General features: G+C 55.5%; 1 protein-coding gene across 6 annotated transcripts in view; it reads left to right on the top strand.

Annotated features, from left to right (window-relative positions):
• The window catches only part of SH3PXD2A (SH3 and PX domains 2A), a 229,114-nt gene that overhangs the window by 142,862 nt on the left and 62,060 nt on the right, over positions 1–24,192 (top strand). For 5 of the 6 annotated variants that reach the window (XM_032423478.1, XM_032423479.1, XM_032423477.1 and 2 more), the window contains one exon: positions 8,326–8,354. In XM_032423478.1, the coding sequence (XP_032279369.1) occupies positions 8,326–8,354 (29 nt within the window). Of the gene's footprint in view, positions 1–7,982; positions 8,015–8,325; positions 8,355–24,192 lie in introns of those variants that run through there. The other variant, XM_032423483.1, reaches the window with a different exon arrangement.

The following is a 24,192-nucleotide window of genomic DNA, read 5'->3' as shown; positions in this document are numbered from 1 at the left end:
CTAGCTCGAAGGTAGGCCAGGGCTGGGGAGTGAGTGGCCTACAGCCGGGGCCAACCTGGAGGTCTGCTTAGCAGTGCGGCCCCAGTGTGTATCACACACACACACACACACACACACACACAGACACACACACACACAGACACACAGATCATGCACACTTCTGCAAAAGGGGCCACTATAAAGTGGACCGAAGCAGTCTTCTGTCTTCCCTGAAACAAGTGCCCATCCCACGGGCTACACAGGGAAAAGCAGAACCAGATGGAAACCGGACTGTCTGTCACGGAGCTTGGTGCTGCCACCTTCTAGGGGAAGACCTTTTGTTACACGCATCACCCCTGGGTTTCTCCCACCAAGTTTCTTCTAAAATCTAAGCCATGTGCCTTCACTTGAGTCCAGCCCCAGGTGCAGGTCCTGCCCACCCCCGCCCCAGGCAGACAGCCTCCCTGAGGTCTCCTCACCCTCTGCTCCTAACACACACACGAGCACACGCCAATACACACACATACACCCCCCCACACGCACGTAAGATCCCATATCTGTTCCTGCCCCTGCACCTTTGCTCACCTCCTCCTTTCTACCTAAACCTCCTTCCTGCCTCTGCTCTTTCTAATATTCATCTTTCAAGGCTAGCTCTAGAGCCCCCTCTTCTAGACAGCCCTTCCCAACTGCCCCAGACCACTCTGACCTCCCCTTCCCAGGAAATTCCTATACAACAAATCCTTTTGACCGGGATATCAAATCACAAAGTGACTGTATGTTTTCTTTTCCCGTGTGTTTGTCTTGTCGCTCCCAGCTAGACAGTGTGCTCTGTGAGGGCAGAACTCTTGTGTCTTCTGCTCAGACACAAGACTGGGTTGGGTCTCACTCAGTTAAGACATGGACGGCTGGGTGGACAGACAGACAAATGTCCTTGGAGACAGACCGGGAAAGCCTGCAAACATGGAAGACCCCCTCTGCCCTCCTCTCTCCAGGACCTTTGCAATCGAACCCCAGCACAGCATTTTGTCACTGCCCCTTCCAGAAGTCCAGGGAGACCCACAGCCAGACAGCAGAGGGTGCCGAGGCTCAGGCAGCCTGTGGGAGGCTCACAGCGCTCTGCAGCCAGAGGGCTGAGCAGCCTCATTTTCCCTCGAGGAAACCAGCTTTGTGCCTGCACCCCCGCCTCCCCCTCCTCCACAGACTGCTCATCAGCTGCCATCCAGGTGGGACTTCTTGGCATGCACACAAGTGGAGACCCAGGCCCGTTGTTTTCAGGGTCCTGAGCTGGCCCCCTGGGCAATAGGGCCAGATCCTTATGAAGTCCATACCCACAAGGATGGGCCCATCAGCAATTCCTATATCCTGGCCGCCATCCACACTCCATCGAGCCCCTGCTGTGAAGCCAGGCTCTCGGCCAGGGTTCTCTCCACGTGCCAGGTTCTGTTTTAAGAGCTTTGCACATGGTCTCACGTCATTCCCACCACAAAGCTAGGGTATTTGTGTCTCCCTTTGACAACTGAAAGTCCAGAGAGGGTAAGTGACTTGCCTGTGTCACCGAGTGGCAAGTGGCTGAGCCAGGCTCCACCCCACCCACACTCTTAACCCTCTGCTCCGAGGCCTGGACACAGTGGAACCATCCGTGGGCTGGCAGCATGCTCAGGGCCTTTGCCCAGAATGGTGAGTCCAGCCAGAGAAGACAGATAGACAGCGCTTTGTCTTTTTGCTGTGGGTGGAGCTGCGGCAGAGACGCTCTGGGATGTTCGGCAGATAAGCACAAGGCCAGGGAGGTTTCTGGACTGTGCCGTAGCCCTGGCATGGGCCTCTCTGAGACTCAGCCTGGGGGGCCCCCAAGACCCTTTCCCTCCCCAGGAATTCGGCTTTTTCGCCCAGGGCAGGAATTCCGGCCTCTCTGGACTAGCCACATGGCCACAATGGGGCCCATTCTCGGGACCCTGGAAAACACATCCTATGGAGAAAGGACGGATTCTTGTCGGACACAAGGGCCCTCAGTGCCCCAGTTTACATCAGGGCACAAATGGGGGCAAAGAACAGCATTCATCCCCCCGTCTGCCTTCCCTAGAGGTCGCTGCCCCGCAGGACCATTCCGTTCAAAGGCTCTGAAAAGCCAGAACAGAATCCCAGCTAGGGGCTAAGCGGGGTGGGAAATTCCCCCAGCCGTCCCCCGACCTCAGCTGACCTGAAGTGCCTTTGCCCAGACCCTCCTCCCTCAGCGTCTGGACCAACATGCTCTGCCCCACTGCATTGGTTTCACAGAGAATCAACGGGCTGTGCGGACACCTGGGAGTACCCTCCCGTGAGGGCTGGGGAAACGGGCCCGAACCTTCATTGGTCACTGTTGTCAGTGTCACTTTTTCTGCCATAGTAACACATTTCCCATCACAACCCAATACAGATGAGTAAGGAGGTGGACATCTGAAACAGGTTTCACAAGACAATACTGACCTCACCATGACGGACGTCATCGTTTCGTCTATATTTTTAAAATGCTTATTGGGACACACCAGGTTGGTTTCAGAACTCAGTGAGGGGTCACAGCCTGTGATTTGAAAGCCGTTAGCTTGAAGCGGCCTGCCCAGGTGCACCAGCCGCTGGGGCAGAGCTGGGCCCAGAACCGGGATCTGTTGATGTCAGTGCCAGACTTGGCATTAGCTCTTTCCCGTCCTGCCCCCCGACCGCCTGCCTCGCCTCTTAACAAAAATCTTCCTCCAGTCACACTCTGACCACATCCCTCCCTGACTCCGAAATCTTCTGGATTTCACGGAGGGACATCGACCCCACCCCACCCCTTCCCCCACTCCCTCCGGCCTGGCCTTTCCCTGCCTGTCCATCTGCTTACCCACCCTCCCCAGTTCAACTCCTCCTGTTTGGAGCTGCTTGTTCCTGGTTCTAGAGCCTTCCACTACCCTCTGCCCTCTCCATGGATCCAAATACCTCTGATCCTTCAAGGCTCAGCTCAAAGCCCACTGCTCCTGGAAGCCTATCTTAGATGTTCCATGACTCTGGGATCTCTCTTTTTTCTGCACTTGGAATATAACCACTCCTGTGCCTCTTGGAATGTCTCAGAATGTTAGGTTTCTCACTGTGCTGGTTAGTTCTATTCCCCCAACTTCACCCTAAACTCGCAGGCCAGAGCAGGTTGTTTCTCCTGCGCCTGCCCAGGCCTTCACAAGCAGCCTACGGCAGGAGCTGAAAACATGCTCAGTGGCGGATAATGTCAGTCAAGATCATTGTTACACATCTCATGGGCTCCATGTCACTGCCCTGGCCACGGTTGCATACCCTCACTCCAGCCCCCCGAGTCCAGGCCCCACCCAGGCCCCCTGAGACCCTGGGCTCTCAAGGTCACCCAGAGCCAGCCGGCTGGCCAGCCAGCAGGCCTCTCACGCAGTTCCAAGTAGCAGCAGGCCCTGCAGACGGGCGTCCTGGGCCGAGCGGCCAATGTCAGCCAGCAGACAGGAGGGTGAGAACATCAGGCTGGAAGTTCCTGCGTGCGCGTCCTCCTCTGTCAGGGCACTCTCTAATGGGAGCAAGAATGGGAGGGAGAGGGGGTGGCAGGCAGCAGAGGACTCAGAGTTCCACCTAGCAGGGACTCAGCGTCCTTCCACAGAGCTGGCCTGGCCAGACCCTCAGCAGCCCTCCTACCCCGGGGGATCCCTGACTGGCAGGACGGCCGCCTCCTTTCCCCAGCAAGAACCTGTCCCTGCTGCTCCTGCATCCCTTCTTGCAGCCCGCTCCCCGGCGGGCCTCAGGGTGGGGAGGACCCCATCAGCAATGTCACTTCAGCTTCGGGAGGCTGGGCAAACCACGGAAGCCCTCAGGAGCTCAGTCTTCCTATTCATAAAATGGGTTACCACCACCCCTGCCTGTTTCCAAGCCCTGAAGGTCACATGGGTTCCAGGAACTCTCAGGGGAGCGCAGAGAGTGGGACGGCGTGTGCCAAGATAGGTGACCAGTAGGTAGGAATTGTTAACTGCCTTTCCTGCCCCCCACCTCCGGCCTCATGCGCTTTGCTCTCTCCAGCCCAGCCCCTTCACTAGAACGTCTGCAGAAGGAGAGCAGCGTGTCTCACCCAGAGAAATTAAAGTGGGAAAAAAGGGGGGGAAAGTAAGCTGACCCACCTTTCAGCCATAGCATGAAAATGCAGGACCTTCATGTCTTGTGGTTTGGGGCTCAGAGAGTAGGCCACTCTGGGAGGTTAAAGGCACCTGATAAGTGAGCCCAGGCATGCCAATTCCTGGGGGTCAGTGTCTCCCTGAAAGTATGGTTGTAGCCAGACGAGCCCTGTTCAGACGTTCATTGTATGGAAAAGGGCTCTTCCTGGGTGGAGCGCACTCGGCAGAGAGCAGGCTTGTTTGGTGTCTGCGAAAGCGCAAAACTCTGCAAACAGGGCTGGAGTTGCCCCTGCTTGGTACTGTGCTGCCAGCAACATGGTGACGTCCAAGTTTAAACAGGACTTTGCCATTTGGCTAGCAACTGAGGTGGGGTCAGTTCCAGGTGTGAAAGACTAGTAACAAGGACAATTTATATGGCATTTTCTGGGCCGGGCACTACGCAAGCCCTTTTATGCATACTGTACATTTCATCTTCCCTAAATCTTAAGGTACTGTTATTATCCCCATTCTACGGATATAGAAACAGAGGCTCAAGATGGCCACCCAGCCAGCAAATAGCAGAGGGTTGAACTGGGCTCTCTCTGCTTCCGGAACCTGTCCCCTGCACCCTAGAGGCAGGGACAGGAGATGAACTGTTTATATCCCGAGATTGTGGGGGAGCGGATGGGGGAGGCCTCAGGAGTCTGAGATGAGGGAGGGGTACAGTGCTGTGTTGGAGGAACTCCACCCCTCTCCCCCCCAGCCAGGCCAGACCTATGGACCAGAGGCTGGCCAACTGTCCCAGTCTGCCTGGAATGGCCGGGTCACTGTACCTGGGGGCTTAGTCATCCTCAGTACCAGTTGTGGAGAAGGCTGAGTGGCCTGTTGGGACCAGGTCAGGATACAGCCTGGGAGCCTTTGCAATTACATTAGCTTCTGGCGGCACTAGAGGGAGACTGGCCTTCCCCTCCCCTTCTGCTTCCTGCAGCTCCCTGGGATATAGTGATTCAGCAGCAAGTTGCAAGGAGGCTAGACTGTGACCTACCTGAGTGGAATCACCAGCAGGGTGGGGGCTGTCAGCACCAGCTCTGGGCAAGAATTGGAGCAAGGAGGGGAAGAATGGGATGGGGTCTTGAGTTGTTAGGGAGCTGAACCCCGGCAGAGGGTCCTGCAGTCCTGCCCAGGCCAGGACTGACTGCAGGGCAGCTGGAGGTGGCCAGGCCCTGCCTTCCCCCCGCCCGTGCCCTGATATGTGAGGGATGGGGGAGTCCCAGCCACTGGGTACCTAAGCCGCTTCTCAGCATATCCAGCGCCTGAAAATACGAAATGGCTTTGTTCAAAGGTGCCCAACCAGAAACTTGCAAGAGGTTCCCTCTTAGGGCCAGGTCTGCTCGGGCCGGAGGACAGGTGCCCTGTGCCGGCCACTCCCACCATTCAGTCAGAGCTCGGCCACCCCCACTGACCCAGGTGCTTCTCTGGGTCAGACGTTCCCCTCCCTTCCTTGCACCCATGGCTCTGGGGTGGCAGTGTTTGAGGATCGGAGCGCCAAGACCTGGGTTCTCCGTGCCTAATCCCAGCCTTGCCCCTACTCATTGTGTGACCTTGAACAAGTTGTCACTTCTCTAAGCTTTGCCCTCCTCACCTGTAAACCGTGGAAGCCACACCTCCTGCAGAGGGGTCCCGGTGGAAAGGGCTTATACTTCCGTTAAAGGACAGGCCGGCCGGGGCTCTGTCTGGAAGCTTCTTTGGCACTGCAAGCACATCGTTCTTAGGAAGCAGAAATGTTTCTTAGCGGTGGCTGGGGTCCTGATGGAGACTGCAGTGCCCCCTGGTACCACTCCTGCCTGCCTGTCAGGGTTGTAGCGAAGGGATGGAGTTCTCGGCCAGCACTTGTCAGAGATGCAGACAGTGTGGTTGGCTGGAGTGGGGCTCCACGCCTGAATTGGTAACCAGCTCCCCAGATGAACCTGTTGAATAACCAAGCTGAGTATTGCTGACCTGGGCACCTGGAAATTACGTCCCTCTCCCACTCCCAAGCCTCGGTGTGCTCCTGTCACCTGAGAATGACCTGCCTGCCTCCCTTCTTGGTGCTGTTGACAAGCTCAAAGCGAATCCTGGGCAGCCGGCAGCTGCACAAACGAGAGAGGAGGAAGGTAGGTGGCTATGGCACTGTGAGGAAGCCACGTCCGCCTGGGCCACCGGCAGCCAGCAGATGGTCAGCGGGCCATTGTGGTCCCAGGGCCCCGAGGGCTTCTCCTGCAGGACCTGCAGGAACATAGCGGAGCAGGGAGGCACCTTTCCCTTTCCCAGGCCTCCCTCACTCTGGACAAAAGCCTGAGAAATGAATTCCTCCCCGGGAGTGGCAAGTTGGCTGAGCAGGACATAGCCACCATGTGAGCTTCAAGGGGCCCAGCCAGGCACTCTGGGACACAGTCTCTCCTGGTCTTCCCTTCTGTCCTAGAGAGATGAGCATGCCCGGACTGCCAGGTCAGGGTGGGGGGCGAATGGGAACTCCCCACCTTCCTAACTCCTCTTGGAGGCCACAGATTTAGCAGGTCCTCCTCTGCCCCATCCACCCTGCCATTTCCATTCTTGGCAGGTGGGTGTATATACCACTGCTCTTTCCAAGTTGGATGACCTTGGGCAGTAGCTGAGCTTCTGTTTCTTCATCTGTAAAATGGGGGTGATAGGACCTTCCTCTTAGTGTGGATGTGAGGATTGAAAGAAGCATGGAATACTAAGGGAGTTCTCAAACTGAGATGGGCAGGTAGGGGGAAGGTATCAGAAATGCAGGTTCCTGGGCCTCAGCCCCAGCTTTCTGATTCACTGGGGGTCTGAGCCCAAACTTTAGAAAACTTAGGAGCCTAGGAGAGGTGGAACCCCTCACTCTTGGCTGTGCAAGCAAATCACGTTGGTGCTTAACTCCCCAAAAGCTCAGGCTATACCCCTAGGCCTCCAGAATCAGAATCTCGGGGCATCTCCATGAGGTTGACCCTCTTTCTTATGAACCTGCTGTTCCTTCCTCCACAAAATCATTTCTTTCCAGCAGACCTAGCCGGCCAGTTCGCTTAGACCAAAGTCCAGCAATTGGCATTTTCTTTGATCCCCCAGGGAAAATAAAGGCATTTCCTCTAGTCTCCGGATAGACCCCCACCTCTCCTGAGCCCTCCAGGAGCCTTCAGCCTTTCAGAGGCCTGTAACGCTCGGCTCCGGCTCCCGGAGGATTGGTGAATGGAAGCGGTGGTGGGAGGGGCCAAAGGCAGAAACAAGGGCAGGGTTTGGGAAATAACGTGATCCTGAGTCTGGATTAAGTCCTTGCTGGAGGGCCGGGCAGGCCCCAGCCTGGGGTAGTCCAGGGCAGGTTAATGGAGGCTGGGAGGTGTTGAGTTATTGCTATTAATGAGATCTGAACCCAGTACTCACTCAGAAGCTCAACCTCCATTCTTACTATTCCTAGCCTCACAGTTAACCCTTGCATTTTGCTGTGCCCTCCCTCACCGCTGCTGAATCCGTTTCCCAGCCTGAGCCTTTAAGGTGAAAGACCTATCTGTTCAATATTCAGCCTACAGCCAATATATATCCGCACCTACACCGGACCCAGGGGAAGTAATGGGAGGAGTCAAGCCACAGTGTGACTTCAGGGAGCCTGGGGTCTAGGACAGGGGCAGACTTTAATTAAGGGTCACACAAATCTGTAATTATGCAGAGGAGAGGAGATGGGGAGGATGTTGAGGAAGACACGCTGAGGAGGTGACATTTCAGTCGTGACTGGAAGTCTGAGTGGGCATGAGCAAGCGTTGCAAAGAACTGGGAGGGGAAGCTTCTGTAGGGGAGGGGAGCGGGCGCCCGGGGCCTCAGTTTCCCTATTTACGAAGTGTGTGAGAACCTGCCCCGCCCTCCCCCACCCGCTGAGGACCGGGAAGGTGCCGACCGAGCCCCTCCGGTCTGGCCGGCCGGGGGCGGGGCGGGGTCCGGGGTGCGGGCGGCGGGCGGGGCGGGGCCCGCGGCTCGCGCCCGGGCCCGGCTGCCGGGGGGACCAGCGGGTTGGCGCGGCGCGCAGTGCGTGCGGCTGCCGAGCGCGCGGCTCGCGGGCAGCCAGGATCACATGAGCAGTGGTGCCGGGGACCGTCTGCAGCCGGCCCGTGGGCGCCCCGCAGCCGCAGCCCCGCAGCCCCGTAGCCCCGCGCCCCTGCCCGGCCCTAACCATGTCTGTCTGTTGTTGCTTCTTTTTCAGGGACTATGGCAGTTCCAAGAGGAAATCAGGTAAGGGAGCCTCCGGGCGTTTTTCCTTCCAACCTCCCCTCCCGCTTCGCGCTCGCGCTCTCGGATCCTGCAGAGGACTTTCTGGGGGCTTGTCCTTGCCGGCCGCCCCGTGGTCCCGCGGGGCGGTGTTCCCTTCAGGTGTCCCTCTCCCCAGCCCATGGCCCCTAAGCTCTCTGGTACTCATTCCTTCTCCCACCGAGCCCCTCAGGCTCTCCCCGGGTTCTCCCGGTGGGAATGCGGGTGGGTGCATGGGAGGGTGTGGGGGTGTCTCGTGAAGGGCCCCCGCAACGCTGGCAGCCAGATCCTACTCCCCCTCCCCCCGTGGGCTGCGGTGCCTATTGCTGGGCACTGCTGTGACTTCTCCTTGGGTCCTTCCGGTGGTGTGGCGGTGATGAGGGGGTTAACAGAGACGCAGGGTTTTTCCCTTGCGAAGGTGAGATCCTGGACTGAAAAGGGGGTCCTACTTGAGTGGCTGTGAGTTTTTAACGCCTGCAACGCAAACCTTCTCCTTTTCCCCCAGCTCTGAGCATTTTCTCATTGCTGCGAGGGTGGGGGCTCTACGTGGTGGCAGCAGAGGCCTGGATGGGAGGGGGCCGATTGGCCCTGGCATTGGCCTGACAGGTGCCAGGGTCCACCCAGAGTTTGCGAAAGGGGTGGGAACAGGGAGAGAGGCGGGGCAAGTGTTCGGACGCTGTGAGCTGGGCGCTGGGCGATGTCGGCTGGGGTCAGAGAAGGATTCTCTCCGGGTGGGGGAGGCGGGGTTCTGCACGTGCCTGGGTGTGGGTGACGCACAGTTCATTGGGGGAGGGTGGTCCCTAGGAGTTAGGGCTGTGTGTCTGGCGGCGGGCGGTAGGGGGGAGGGCGGCAGACTTAAGCGATCTGTGTTGACATGTGTGTTGCCCTTATTTATGGGGGTGGTGAGTTATGGGACCAGCAGCCATCTGGGGGTTCTTGGCCCTCGGGGATGTGGGAGTATGTATAAACACGTGGCTCAAGTTATTGGTTCCCGTGGGGAGATATCTGTTGAAGTGCCTTGACCTGTGGATCAGCAGAGGTGTGTGTGCCCATGTATGAGGGATAGAATGTGAATTGGGATAGGTGTAATTGTATGTTGTGTGTGTTTCTGAGTATGGGTTGCTATGTTTTGTGTGTGCAAGTGCTTGCTTATATGTTTATAGGGACCAGGAAAGTTGTGCCCTGGTGTATGTACTGGGGGGCATGTGTGTATAGGTGGGGTTGTGTATGGACATGCTTGGGTCTTCATAGTTGTATGCCGTGAGGGTGTGTTTACTCCTTAGGGCACACAGGTATTGAAGTGTGTGTGCCAGTGTGTTGGGATGTATCTTCTTAGAGTCTGTGTTCATGTGTGTTTGTGTCCCTGTTTGGGAGGTGTCTGGTGTGGGAGGAGACGTATGTGTGCACGTTCCTGGCAGCTGGGCAGGGGGTGTCTCAGGTCTGCCCACCCACTGGTGCAGAAGGGTATTTCCTGCGTGAACAGGATGGGGAGGCTGCATTAGGAACCTGAGGAATTGCGTACTGCATATGGGCCCCAGCTGTCGCTTGCAGTCAGAGCCCTGGGAGGGAGAACTGGGAAGGAGGGGCACACTTGGGATTGTGTCACATCACCCCCCAACCCCACCCAAGAACCTTGCTTGGGCCTCAGAGGTATAGTGTCCTGTGGCTGGGCTCAGATTCTGCTCTGTGTGACCTTGGGCAAGTTTCTAAACTCTGCCTCAGTTTCCTCATTTTCTACAAAGATGACAATAGTATCTACCTCACACATAGCAGTTTAAGTAAGTTCATGTGGAATAGTCCCTAGGACGTAATAACTACTATACAAGTATAAGTTTGTCATCATCAGTATTTTCTAAAGCCCTGGGACCTTGGGTGAGTCCCTTCTCTACTCTGGGCCTCAGTTTCCCCTCTAAAAAGTCAAGGGCTGGCCCAGATAACTTCTCAGGTCCCCCTACCCTGCATTTCCAAGGCTCAGGTTCTGTGCTGCTTCCTAAATAAGGCAGGGCCCCACCCAGGCTGCTTCACCCAGGGCAAGCCTGCCCCGGTTTCTCTGCCTTCTACTCTCAGGCCAGGAAAAGGATGGAGAGAGAAACTTAATTTATGCTGGCTTATGATAATGGCCACTTAGTGTCATGGTTAAAAGTGCAAGCTCTGGAGCCAGACAGCAGTAATATCCAGTCTTGCTTTTCTCCTCTGAGACCTTGGGCAGATTTCTTACCCTCTCTGTGCCTGTTCGCTCTTCTGTACATTGGGGACAATATTCATACCCACCTTGTAGTGGTTAATTTTATGCGTCATTGGTGGGCCATGGTATTTAGATATTTGGTGAAGCGTTATTCTGGGTGTTTCTGTCAAGGTAGTTTTTTTGGATGAGATGAACATCTAAATCACTGGAGTTTGAGTCAAGCAGATTAGCCCTCATAATATGGGTTACCCTCATCCAATCAGTTGAAGACCTTAATAGAACAAATGCTGACCTCCCCTCAAAAGAAGGAATCCTGCTACCAGACTGCCTTTGGACTTGAACTGCAACTCTTCTCCGAGTCTCCAGCCTACTGTCCTATCCTACCCCAGATTTGGGCTCACCAAGCCCTCATGATCACGTGTGCCAATTCCTTAAAATAAATCTCTTTCTCTCTATATATATACACATCCTGTTCTGTTTCTCTGGAGAACACTGACTAATACACACCTCATATGGTTATAATGAAGATTGTACAAACTAATATACGCAAGCATGCTTAGAACACTGCAACCTAGAAAGCTCTCCCAAAGTGCTAGCTCCTATTATTTATTGAGGATCCCCTAGGGGCTGGCAACTTCACATATGTTTTCTCATTTGCTGCCCAAGAGGCTCATTGCATATGGGCGGTGGGATTCCCATTTTACTGATGAGACACTGAGGCTCTGAGAGGGTGGCTGCCTCCAGTCCGTGGCCAAGTGAGGATCTGAGTCCATGTTCAGGGCTCCAGCCTGCTCTGTAATGAAGTTCGCGGAGCTTCCCAGAGTCACTCCAGGCAGCAGTGTGTGCACAGAGAACATGGATGCTGTTCCCTGGTCATCCCTTTTCACCTGTTAGTTCCCAAAGCCCCAGTTCCTCCTCCTCTGAGGGGTCTCTTACTGAGCGCAGATCCAAGACTTGAAGCCAGGCCTGGGGAAGGTGGAGTCAACAGCAAGAAAGTTCTCAGGCAGCTTACAGCCTCTTAGAAGAGGCAGGACCGGTGACCCTGAGACTGGCAGGCAGCGTAGCCTCAGTCTTCTCTCTGCTCCCTCCTTCCCTCCGCTGAACCTGCTCCTCCCCGCATCTCCACCATCCATGCTATTGCTCCGGCCCAGCATCAGGAAGTGGCCCTTGACCCCTCCCTTTCTCTCCCCTGCCAACCCGACCTCCTCCGCCATCACACTATGATGGAAGCTCCCTTCTCTTCAGGAAGACCTCAGCTTCCTTCTGGGTCCGTCTGCTCCCACCCTTGCCCCTCCACATTGTTCTCCACACCACAGCTAGAGTGAGCTCTTCAAAGCAAGTATCAAATCATGTGCTTTTCTACTTAAATTGCCCCATCCCACCCAGAAGAAGCTCTTTAATCCGGCTTACAGAGCCCTGTGTGCTTTAGCCCCTCGCCTGCTGTCCCGCCCCAGGCTCTACCCACCCCCAACATGCCCGCCCCTGCCCCCTCTGCTCTGTCATACCACTCAGCTTCCCTTCCTTAAACACAGCAAGCTTGTTCTCTTTCACACAGCGCATGCTGTTCCCTCTGCTTGGAATGCCGTTCCCTGATCTTTCACACGGCCGCCCCTTCTTAACATTTCAGCTTAATTGTCACCTCAGAGAAGCCCCGATTCTCTGGTGTTTAGCTGCCCCCTCCCATCACTGTATGCATCATGGACCACACTCTCTCTCGTGGGTGTTCTTGTGTATGATCTGCGTCCCACCACCTTGAGAGGGAAGGCCTTGCCGCAGGGCCTACACTAGGAGCGGGGTCCCCTCGTGCTGGCTGAAGGAGCAGCTGGGTCAAGGAGCTCACACGTGCGTGGATGAGACTGCAGGTCTGGACAGAGGGCTCCCTGCAGCCTCAAATCAGGGGAAATTATCTGGGAAGAGGAGCAATTTTGCTGGTTGGGGGCAGAGAACAGGCAACTTTGGTGATCAAGGGACAGCACTTGGGCAAAGGTGGGACAGCAGGACCGAGCATGGCTTGTTCGGAGACCAGAGACTTCAGCTGGCCTTATTGAGCACCAGCAGCTGTAGGTTGGGTACTGTGTCGGGTGTCATGGTTATAGGGATGGGTCTTTCTGTCCTCGAGAAGTTTGCAGTCTGCTAGGGTGATGAAGTGTATATATCTAAGAATGTCCTGTTAGAGGGAAGCAAAGAAGTGACATGGGTACCTGAAGAAGAATACTCCAGGCCAAAGGCATAAACAGTGCAAAGGCCCTGGGGTGGGAGCATGCTTGCTGGCCTGCTCGGGGCATGGCAGGGAGGTTTGTGGCTGGGGTGGAGAACAGTGGAGGGCAAGGTGGTAGAAGGTGAGAGCAGAGAGGTAGCTCCAGGTGGGGGAAGCAGCACAGACCATGTAGGGCTTTGCACGTAGGGCTTTGCAGGCCATTTCAAGGGTTTTGACTTTTCACTGTGAGTGAGATGAAGAGCCATTAAGGGATTCTGAGGAGAGTGGGGGCATGATGTGACTTAGATCTCGGAAGGATTCTTCTGACTGGTGGTGAGTGGAGATGGACCAGGAGAGGAGATAGGTGAGAGGTCATGAGAATTCCAGCAGCAACAGAGGGTGAGCTGCGTGGCTGGATTTCGATGATTGTATGAGCGATTCCTGTGGGTGCTGGGGAGCGGCAGTCAGCCCCGCTTGCCAGTCATGTGGCCTTGGGCCAACCCCTCCAACTGAGCTCGGCTGCCTCACCGGTCTGTTGTATTGGTCAGGGTGCAACTAGAGAAACCGACCCAGGGGGAGCTACGCATCAAGAGGTTTCTCTCAAGGACTTGGCTTACACGATGGTCGGGGCTGGCTTTGCAAGTCCGAGGTCCAAGGGCAGACCAGGGCCATGGTCTACAGGTGAAATTTCCTCTTCCGTGAAGCCTCGGCTCTGCTCTCAGAGCCCTTCAGCTAATTGACTCAGCACCCACCCCCCTGCCAAGTAGCTAGGATAATCTCACTCAAAATAAACTAATTACGGACTTTGTCACATCTGCAAAATACCTTCCGCAGCAACACCTAGAATAGTGAGTGGTGGGGTAACCGGGAACTGTAGCCTAGCCAGGCTGACACATAACAAGTGGCCGTCATGCCTGTAAAATGAAGTCGTAAGAGCCCCATGCCAAGTGCAGAGGGTCCTAGGAGGTGATGCAGTGAGGGGGCTTTGGGCCGGGTGGTAGGGAGGTCCTGTTGCCAGAAGTGGTGCTTGGCTTCCTCGACGAGCTGAGAGGGGGCTGGAGCAGGCTCCCCAGAGCACAGGGTGCTCTTCACACCTGAAAACGACCCAATGCCCTCCTCTCACTTCTGGAAGCTGCGTTTCTCCCCAGCCCGGCTGTGGAGTTCCGAGTTTCGCCGCCAGGGGGGGCAGGCGGCCACGGATCCCGAGGTTTCGTCTTGGCCCCGGATTGTTGCCAGGCAGAGGGCCTGATGCTCCATCCCATCCAGCAGTCCTGTGAGGAGCTGCAGCTCGTTTGAACGCAAATGAGGTTACTCAAGAGTGTTGCAAGTTTGTTCTTTTGGGCGAGTGTTGATGTTCCTCCTGAAATCCTGTTTACTTTATACTTCTCCTTGGAAAATTGGTGAGTTTGGTCCGACTTCCATTTTATTGATCATAAAATCTGCCTTACTGGACGGAGTTAATGAGATCAGTGTTACTCTGGTGGGCACAGAAGCATGTTGCGTGAACATAAGAGTTCAGGTTTTGGCGTCAGATGGACAGGGTTGGAACCCCAGCTCTGCCGTGTGTTTGCTCTGTGACTGGCAGTTTCCCTAACCTCTGACCCCCTTATGCCTTTACCCCCCTTAAGGAAAATGGGGGTAAAAATAGTGTCTGTCTCATTAAATGTAAGGATCGAAGTAGCAGAGGTCCTGGCGCATAGCCAGGTCCCCATGGTAGCCACTGCCCCTGTTACTGGTTTAAGTATTGATGGATTCTGGAAGGAGGGGAGAAGTTGGTCTTACCCTTGGTCCGTGAGTTAAAAGACCCACTTGAAGCATTTATTTTCATTTTCCAAGCCCGAGGCCTGGCCTCAAGAGGAGACAGAAGCTAGACCCGGCCACTGCAGAGTCGTTCGTAGAGTTCAGAACCCGGATTCTGGAGCCCGAGTGCTTAGTTTCATGCCCCAGCCCTGCCAGCTGTGTAGTCTTAGGCGAGTCCTTAACTTCCCTGTGCCTCAGTTTCCTTGTCTGTGAAATGGGAATGACGATTCATCAGGTTGTTTGAGGCTTGAATATGAGTTACTACCTATGAAGTGTTAACTCCAAGACTGTGCCTGGCACAGTAAACGCTCGCTGAGGGTTAAGCCATTTTTGTTATGAATAGGAGACAGTATCATAGGTATCCAGCTCTCAAACAGGAGAGACCCCTGGCTTTGCTCTTTGCCCTCCTCCAAGAAGTGAGCCCTCTCAATCAGACAGGAGAAGGTGGAGTGTGCACCATCTCATAATCACTAGTAAATCTTGCAACAACCTGGGCAGATGGTCTTGTCCCCATTTTATAGACCAGGAAAGGTAGGTTAAGGGACTTGCCCCAGGTCACCTGGCCAGGTAGACACAGGATTTGAATCTGGCCCTTCTGATCCACACCTCTTCCACTGAAGTCTGTTCCATCCTGAGCCAAGGCCCAAGGGTGACCAGGACTTGGGCTCTGAAGGCTTCTAGGAGGGAGGGTCCGTAGACTGGGATGGGGCTGCCCCAAGAGAATACGACTGAGGCATCTAGAGGGACATTATTGGTCGTCAGGTATTCTTAATTGGGGAAAAGGCTTCTTTACAGGATGCGACCACTATCCTCTTCATTTATCTTTTTATGAATTTGGTTTTTAATGAAGTGGATTTGCTTAAAGCCCATAAGTACTGGCTACTCTAAAGTTTGTCTACCCTCCTCCTGTAGAGAACGCCAAGAGAGGGGCTCTGCCTGTCCAAGGTGGGAGTGGGCAGAACTGGTCCCCTGCAGGTCACACTGCCCCTAGGCCCTGGAACTAGGCGGAGGTGTGAGTAGGGCCATTACGATGCATGTGGAGAAAGTGGGGCTATAAGGCTTCTGGGGCTGTCCTCCCCCAAGGTGAAGGCCCCCTAGGGCAAGGAGCCCTATCCTGGCCCCAGGCCTGACCTGCTCCCCAGCCACAGGGGGAGGGGACAGAGCAGACAGCAGCAGCCTTCACTCCCCTCCAGAGGGCAGCTCTCCTAGAGGCTCCCATTTCTCTTAAGTGCTGTCCCTGGCCCCATAGAACTCGAGCTTCAATTGAGAAAGCAGGATAGTGTTGGGGACTCATTAACAAATGCAAGACAGGCTAGGTTGCAGATCCACAGGCTGTGGGAGTCAACCAGAAGGGGACAGGGCTAGGAAGATGGGGGAGGCTGGGGATGAGCAGAGGGGTGGGCACTCTGGTGGGAGGGCTGGGCATAAGCGAGGACTCAGAGGCTGGAATCAGGGTGAGGAATTTGAGGTAAGGAGAGGTGTCCAGCCTGGCGGGAGTGGAGAGAGGGCTGGGAGATGAGTCTGGAAAGGAAGCTTTGGAGGCAAGATCAGCAAGACTTTTCAAAGCAATTTCCAAGGCTTTCTTGTCTGCCCAGGACACCCATCCTCAGTGAGAAAGGCCCAGGCTGCTTGGTGAACACGGCCAAGACATTCCTGGCACCCTCCGACAGCCCGTTCCAAAAGTGAACGTGTCTCGTGAAGGCATTGCCCTCTGGCACATCTCACCGGGGCTGGTGTTTTTAAACAATTCTCATTTTCGTGGCTCCGGGTCCTCAGCCTGATGTCACCCCCGGAGTTCAAAGCCAGCTAATTGGAAATGAAAGGAGGCGGATTGATCTGGCAGCTCCACGCGCAGCCCATGTGGCAGTGATGGGATGGAGAAAGTGAACGCGCTGCTCACGTGTGTGTGTGTGTGTGTGTGTGTGTGTGTGTGTGTCTGCGCCACCCCTCCCCCAGCCAGAGGGAGCACGGCCCCACTGCCCCACTGGCCTGGACCCGGAGCCCGGGGTGGAGGCACGCGGAGGGCTCCTGGCATCCCCCGGCGCACCCCAGATAGCCCCGCTCCCTCGGCCCTGCTTGCCGAGCCTCTCTCTGCCCCGCGCTGCAGACTCGCCAGCTTCCTCTGCTAGGAAAGTAGAAAGATGGTCCTAAATTGAACAGCAAGTGAAAGGCTGGAGGTGTGCTCAGGCTGCTCGCTGAAGTACGAGATCCCAGGCCCTGCCCAGACCCGCCGCATCAGCCTCTCTGCTGGCGGGGCCCGGGAGTATTGATGGGCTCTCCAGGGATTGTGAGATCAAGCCAGGCTCGGACCTGAGATGGGCCATCCGCGTGGGTTGATGGCAGTGTTCGGGGTAGAAGTGCCCGGGACTGATGGGGCTGGCCCTGAAGGTGCCCTCAGCTGTCTCCCAAGTGGGTGAGACGGCCCCCAGGGGGAAGGGGGACCCGTTGGGGGACAGAGAGTGATGGTCCAGCAGTCCGGGCTTGGAGAACGGCCCAGGGGCCTGCCCAACCACTGGCCTCCCTGCTGGCCTCATCAGAAGGCAGTGACGAGACCCCGTCTGCCTTTTCTTTCCACAAGGTTGTCTTCTTGGGGGTAGGAAACACCCACGTTGTGGTCCAGCAAAGAAAGGCTTCCCACCGCAGCCCTCGGCCAGAAAATAATGTGTTCCTCCCTTCGGCTTTCTGATTTATGGGCATGTGACAGAAGAGCAACATTTCCAGTAACGATGAAGCCAGCGGAAAAACAAAGATTTGGGGGAAATGTTCATTACTTATTGTTTTAGCACCTTTTTCTGATCTAGGGTTACTTTGTTTAGAAACAGAAATGTGGCGTGTGTGATTAGTTGGCTCATGGCCTTTTTATAATTGGTCAGTTCTGAAATGTGAAGGCAAAGAAAAATTTTCCAAAGCTGCAGTAAAAATTAGACTTTTGCGGGGGGGGGGAGCTTTTTTCCTTGACTCCTTCTGCTTTGTTCCCTGGATCTTGTCATTGCCACGCATGACCCAGGCAACGGGGACGAAGATGTATTTGTTAAGGTTAGAACTGGAGTCTTGTACCTCGGAAACTGGGCCGTGTCAAGGTCCCTTCACATCCCTGTGCTCAGAAGGAAGAGCCGTCATCTCTCGGCAATCCTTTCCCCTGACCCTGTTTCGGGGGTCTAACGGGTGCAGGGTTGGAGGAAACCCCACAGGGGTGTGGGGGCTGCCTCTCCCCTCGTGTTGGATCCAGGTCAGGGTTGGGTGCATAAGTGTCCCCAGCAGGAGGGTGAGGTCCTTATAAAGCTGTGATGACAGACTGGGGACCAGAGGCCAAACTAAGACTGTCTTTGTACCTTGGCAGTGGCCCCCTGGGGAAACCGAGCAAACATGCAGATGTAACACCCTTCAGGCAGATCTTTCAGGATGGGACAAGTTCTTCTGGTCTGTCAGCTCCGTGCCCTGCACCATCCCTCCCTGGGGCCTCATGGTGCCAAGAGCTCTTCACCGCTTCTCACTTGCATTTGATTACAGGGTTGTGCAGAAAAGGGCCCTTTCCTCCGCTTCCCTGATGACCTTGGTTTCTCTCTCTGCTCTCAGCGCACAGCTTAGTGGACACTCAGGGCAGTTCTCCCCGGGGCCGGGGGAGGGGGATGCGGGGGCGGGGGCACCCTTCCAGGCTGAATCGATAGGAAGCTGGTTTCTGAAGGGATGCTGGTTCCTGGACTCCCTGCTGGGAGGAGCTCATTCCTGCCAGACCCGTAGCTGACCTCCCTGGCTCTGCCCTGGCCGCCTTGTCGAGTTCTCTAGCGACCATCCGCGCACCTGCTTTGCCAGGCCCTGCCGTGGAAGGCGTGGGGTACCAAGACGGGTAGGATGAGGTCCCCGTCCTCAGGACTGTCAGTTGGCTGGAGGAGGAAGGAAAGTAAACAGCAGTTACGCTACAACGTCCAAGTGCTGTGGCGGAGGTGGGGCCGAGCGCGAGGGAGCCTGCCCGTGGGAGGCACACAGCCCTGCCTGGGGGAGCCGAGCAAGGCTTTCCACCCCGGTGCCTGGAAGTTTTTAAATGAGTCAGCCTGGAGAAGAGGGAGAGTGGCCGTACAGAGGACATCTGGCCGGTCTCAGCATTGGCGGGGCCGCGTCTTCTAAACTAGGCTGAGGCTCGTCTTCCATATCCCTGCGGTACCTACTGCTGGTGCTATTTCAGAGATGCTGTCACAGATGGCCACTCGATTGCTAATGTCGCTGAAGCTTAAAAAGCTCTAATTATAAAAGTAATCCGTGTGCCTGGGCTGGAGAGAACTTGCTGGCCACCTCTGACCCTTTCCTTATCATCGGGAGGACTCCAGCTTCCAGCTGTTCCAGGGGGACACACACCGTTGCCTGTGGAAAGAGCATACAATTCCAGGGCCATGCTCGCCCTAGCCAGGTGCCCGGGACCTCAAGGTGCTCATTAAAATCCGACTAATTCATCTCTGTTGGGGAAGGACTCTCCAGCCAGGGAGTCTCCCCAGTGGTTGATGACTGACCATGATTGATAGGACAGAAGAAAAAGCAGGCCTTTCATATTGCAGGTGAAGATGAGGGGGACCCATTTTCGCCCACTTGTGTAATGAGCCAGGACAAAGCCCTCTGGGCACCAGTCTCCTTCCTGGCTTCTCCTGGGGAGAGAAGCCCAGCATTAGCCAGAGATCCTGAGCTCTGGTGCCAGAGGGTTAACTCTGTGCTCCCCAGAGAGCTCACACACTCCTGACCCTCTGCTGTCCTCCAGGCCCTCCCAGTTGTGCCTTCTGGGAACAGCTCGGTCACGTGTGAACCAGATGTGGGGATTTCCCAAGCAGTGATGTATGCACAGACACACACAGACACGCACGCACAGACACACACTCACACTGTTCCGTTTACGTTGCATCCGAGGGCTCAGGGGATTGGTCCAGACCCACGCAGAGCAAGAGAGGGGTGGGGGTGAGGAGAGGCCCAGGGGTTGCCGGCACACACTATGAGGGGCTGCTCCCAGCCCTGCTGAGCCCTGCTCCCAGCAGACATGAGAGATAAGCCCGTTGTTCTTGCTCAGACTCCCATTTCCTGCAACATCCATCTTGCCATAGACCATATTGGTTATGGATAAATTTTTTAAATAATCTCTTTGAAGGGCTTTACAGCAGATGCTGGACCAGAGCCTTCCAGGGACGTTCTGCTGGGCCTGGGCCAGGGGGCTTTCCATGAGCCTGTCTGCCCAGCACAAGCGAGGCTCAGGGTCTTACCCTGGCCTGAGAAGGCCTGTATGTGGCTCAAGGGGCAAAACCTGGACGAGAGGATATGCAGGGCCCTGGGTGCCAAGAGGACCCCAGGGCAGTGGGGTAAGCTGGGCCTCAGTTTCCCCACAATGCCCTTGGGACTGAGTGTAATGAGTATGCACCCTTCCATCAGCCACTAAAAATTTATTGGGCACCACCTACTATGTTCGGGGTGCTGTGACAGGGTTAAGAATGTGAAGGAACTTCAGATCTGATTGGAGAGACTCAGCACATTTTGATTAAGCACCTACTGTGTGCCAGATACTTGCTAGGACTGCAGCGCTAGCCAGACATTCTGGAGTCAGCTGGTGCAGTCGGTGAACAATACAGAGATCCCGCCCAGGGCAAGATGAGGGAGGCTGGCAGACCTTGGAAAATGGGGCAGCCTCAGTCTCACTTCAGGAGTGAACTCTGCCCCTAGCCCCTGCCCTCTCAGCCCCACCCACGTTCCATTCCAATGGAGAGCAGTGTCCAGCCAGATGTCAGCTGAAACATTGTGAGTCCTGCCCCAGAGGAGGGTCTCATTACAGATGTGAGGCCTTTGGAACCCCTCCGTGCTTCGTCGCCCCCCACAGACCCTCACCTGAGGTGCAGCCTGCTGTGTCTGGCCTCAGCGTGCCCTCCAGTTGGGTCTGGGCAGCCTCGGGAAGTGAGGATGCACTTGAGGTGCCAGGCAAGTGGGTGAGGGCGCCTCCCTCCCAAACCCCCGTGACTCCTGACATAGACAGGAGCGCCTGGGTAAATATGCGTGCCTCTGTGCCCCAAGCTTGGAGACAGATGGTGGAGAGTCAGTTTGTCATAGCCAAGGGCTCCCTACTGTGCTCATGGTAGATGCTCATTAAATTATTGGCCGTTGATTCACTGATAATCAGATCGCAAGAGTCCAGTCTGGAGAAAACAAGACGTTGCGCTTTTTGTAGCCCTGGGATGGGAATGTTGGTCCTGGGTCCATTGCTGTTGATCTCCATCACTCACTCAATCATGGCTCTAGTGGAGACTGAGCCAGGGAGACAGACGGACCACAGGACTGGGGGGCTGGGGGGCCGGGGCCCCTGGGACCCGGGGACGCAGCAGCTGCTCACCTCATCCCACTCCACTGGCCCCTGTTTCTGCTGCTGCCTCGTCCTCACAGAGCCTGGCTTTGGCTGGGGGAGCTGGTGGGGGGGGATGGGAGGGGGATATCCCAGTAAGTGGGAGAGGACCACCAAGGCAGACCACCCCAGGGAGTGGGGAGGTGGCTAGGATCCTGGAACTCGGAACAGTGTTAAGTTTGTCTCTTTTCTGCACACCACCGCCCCAGCATGGGGCGAGGTGAGAACCTGAGAACTGAGAGGGAGACCCAGCCCAAGGGGCTACGGTGGGGTCAGGCAGCAGCTGCTGGGAGTGGGGCTCGGAACCCCGCTGGCCTCCCCGCCCAGCACCCCTCTGTCCTCTGCCCACCCACGGCTCCTCTGACTAACCACAGCACCTGTCTTTAACCAGGATGCTTTGGGTCTTTTCAGCAGCAGATCTGCCTGCCACCCTCTGGCAGGGCAGCCCCCTCTGGGCAGCTGCAGAGTTCCCGGAGGCATCCATGGCCCCTCTGCCCACACCCACTGGCGCTGCAGGCCCCGGGTGGTCTAGGTGGGCGCCCTCAGACCTAGTCCCTGAGGGGCTATGGGAGGGCTCCAGGCACAGTCCCAGCCCCCACCCCACCCCATTCCCCACCTGAGCAGGGAAACTGACTGTTCTCTGACTGCACAGCTCAGTGGCCCGAGGGTCAGTAATACATTCCTGCCCGGGGTTGGGCTGCCCCCACACAGACTCTGGATTCCCGGAAAGGCAGCTCCTGGGGAAGGAGGCAGACCCCTTCTTATTGAGAGCAAAATGAGTAGGAACATGGCTGCATGTACAAAGAGAAGCCCAACAGAAATAATGAGCCTCCCTTAGCCAATGGCGGGGGAGAATCCAGAGAATGAAGTCCCCTATTTTAGGCCCCTTTGTTCCCAATTCCCAGCCAGCCAGCCTGCCTGGGCTCAAGTCTGGCTCAAGTCTTACTGTTGGGCCTTGGGAAGAGCCTCACTTTTTGCATCTGTAAAATACAGAATGTTATAAGGATTAAATTAGTGTTTTAAAACATTTTAAATTAAAATGTGTAGCACAGTGCCTAGCACGAGTGTTACAAAGTGGGAACTGGTATAAATTTTCTAGCCCCAGCCCTGCCACTCACTTGCTGAGTGATCTTGGGCAAATTTCTTGCCCTCTGTGGTCCTGAGTCCCCACATGCTCCTTCTAGCCTTTGGGATACCACCAAGAAGCCAGAGATGTTGGTGGGGATGGGACCTGGAGACAGACAATGGCTGGGTCTTCCCACTTATGATTTGCCTTCTGTCTTCAAGATGATATGCATCAGAAATCCAGCCCTACTAAATTTATTCTGGAGTACTTGTATTTATTTAGCTCAGAGTTCTGTGGCCCTGAAACCTCAGACCCTAGGCAGGACCAGCTACATAATTATGGGGCCTCTTGTTCATAAATGATTCAGGACTTCAAATGAGGGACAGAAGAGCATTAAACCGAGCGCAGGGCCCTTCTCAGTGTGGGGCCCTGTGGGGTAGCCTGGGTCACATGTACCTGAAGTGAGCCCCGCTTTGGAGGCTGTGAGAGTAGGAGGCAGGGCCAGGGGTCTGAGCTGCCACCTTAATCCCTCACTGCTGCAGTCCAGGGGCATGATTTTTTTTTCATGCCGTAAGTATTTCTGATGAGCTGGAGGCTGCCGCTCACCCTGGATCAGGTGCAGGAGTTGACCATGTGAGCGGGAGCACACACGCCTTACCATCGTACACACTCCCAAACTCGCATCCATGAGGCTTCGAATTGGAATTCATGTTTGAATTATTGCTTGTTTCCTTTCTTAGCCATCTTAATTCGTGCCATGCTTTTCCCGAACCTATTTCAGGCCCCCTCAAGTGAACACATCACGTAGGCCACACTACTTCTTCTTTGTAAAGGAACTATTCTTTGCGAAGGACTGTTAGCCTGGGAGGGCTGCTGTAAAGACCTGAGCTCCTTCATGCCTGTGACCCGTCAGTGCCTCCGACAGGGGGTATATTCTGCTCCTGGCCAAGTAAGCACCTCCTGCTATGGCCAAGCGGCTTAGTCCAAAAGGAAAAGAAATGTGGAGCCTATAGGAAATTCGAAGATTAGTTGTATAAACGGGGAGGAAAGACTAGGCTCCAGCAGATCTCAAGGCTACAGTGAAGGAAGAACAATGGAATTCCCAAGGAGGTGGAGGTCTTGGGAGCTCAAGGACACGGAGATCTTGAAGAATGGAAGGACGTGGAGAAGACGGGGGTGTTCATTCCACTCGGGGCCCCTGGCGGGGTCCCTGCTTCTCCTCCCCTCCCAGGGGCCCTGGGGCTTGGGCTGTGGAGGCCGGTGAGGTGAGTGACCCTGCCCTGGTCCCGTGAGCTCTTGCTTGGCTTTCATTCTCCAAGGAGTTCATGCTGTTCTCCTGTCTCTCCCACCTGGGCTCACAGCCCACTCTGGATTTATTAGTTTGAATGGGTGGGACTTGCTTTACACCAGGGAAGGATTCCTGGAAACGTGGTTTGAGACTAGATTTGGGCAAATTGAACCCACTTCTCACTGCTGTGGAGTTACTCAAGGTTAAAAGAAACCATATTAGGACCCAGGCCCTTTGCTAACCTGGCTCTATCCAGGTGTGTTTTCATGTAGTACTTGGGTGTCTCCTGTTTGGGGGTTCCTTCCAGGCAGGGGCACCTGTGCGATTGTTATGTGATTGCTCATACTCACCTGGACCTGACAAGAAGCAGGTTCAGCATCTTAGAAGTATCCTCAGGTCACCGCATGTGGCCAGGAGCTGCAGGCACCTGGTCTTCTCAGGGCCTGGATTCTGGCTGATCTTGCGAGGGAGGGGAGTGCTGTGGGAGGGCCGGGAGGGCTGTGGGAGGGCCGGGAGTGCCGTGGGAGGGAGGGGAGTGCCATGGGCGGGCCAAGGGAGGGGCCTCATCTCCACACCTCCTGCCCCCCCCCACACTGCTGCAGTCACCAGCTTGTCCCCATCACCCACTCCCTCTCTCTGTCCTCGTTCCTCCCCGTCCAGAACCTTTCACAGGCATTAGGCCATTGCACTCTCAAAACAACCCTACAAAGACGAGGTAAGTATTTTTATCCGCATTGTACGGAAGGAAAAGAGGCCCAGAGAAAGGGCTAAATGCCCCAGGATCAGGGAGCTGAGTGGCAGGGTAAACACAAGAAGCGAGATTTTATTTTATTTATTTATTTTTTTTTTTAAACAAAGGAGAGATGCCTTCTTTTTTTTTTTTTTTTTTTAAGATTTTATTTATTTATTTGACAGAGAGATAG

This window comes from Phoca vitulina, unplaced genomic scaffold, assembly GCF_004348235.1.
Source record: "Phoca vitulina isolate PV1807 unplaced genomic scaffold, GSC_HSeal_1.0 scaffold28, whole genome shotgun sequence".
NCBI classification, from domain to species: Eukaryota; Metazoa; Chordata; class Mammalia; order Carnivora; family Phocidae; genus Phoca; species Phoca vitulina.
This window is presented reverse-complemented; position numbering and strand designations above follow the sequence as displayed.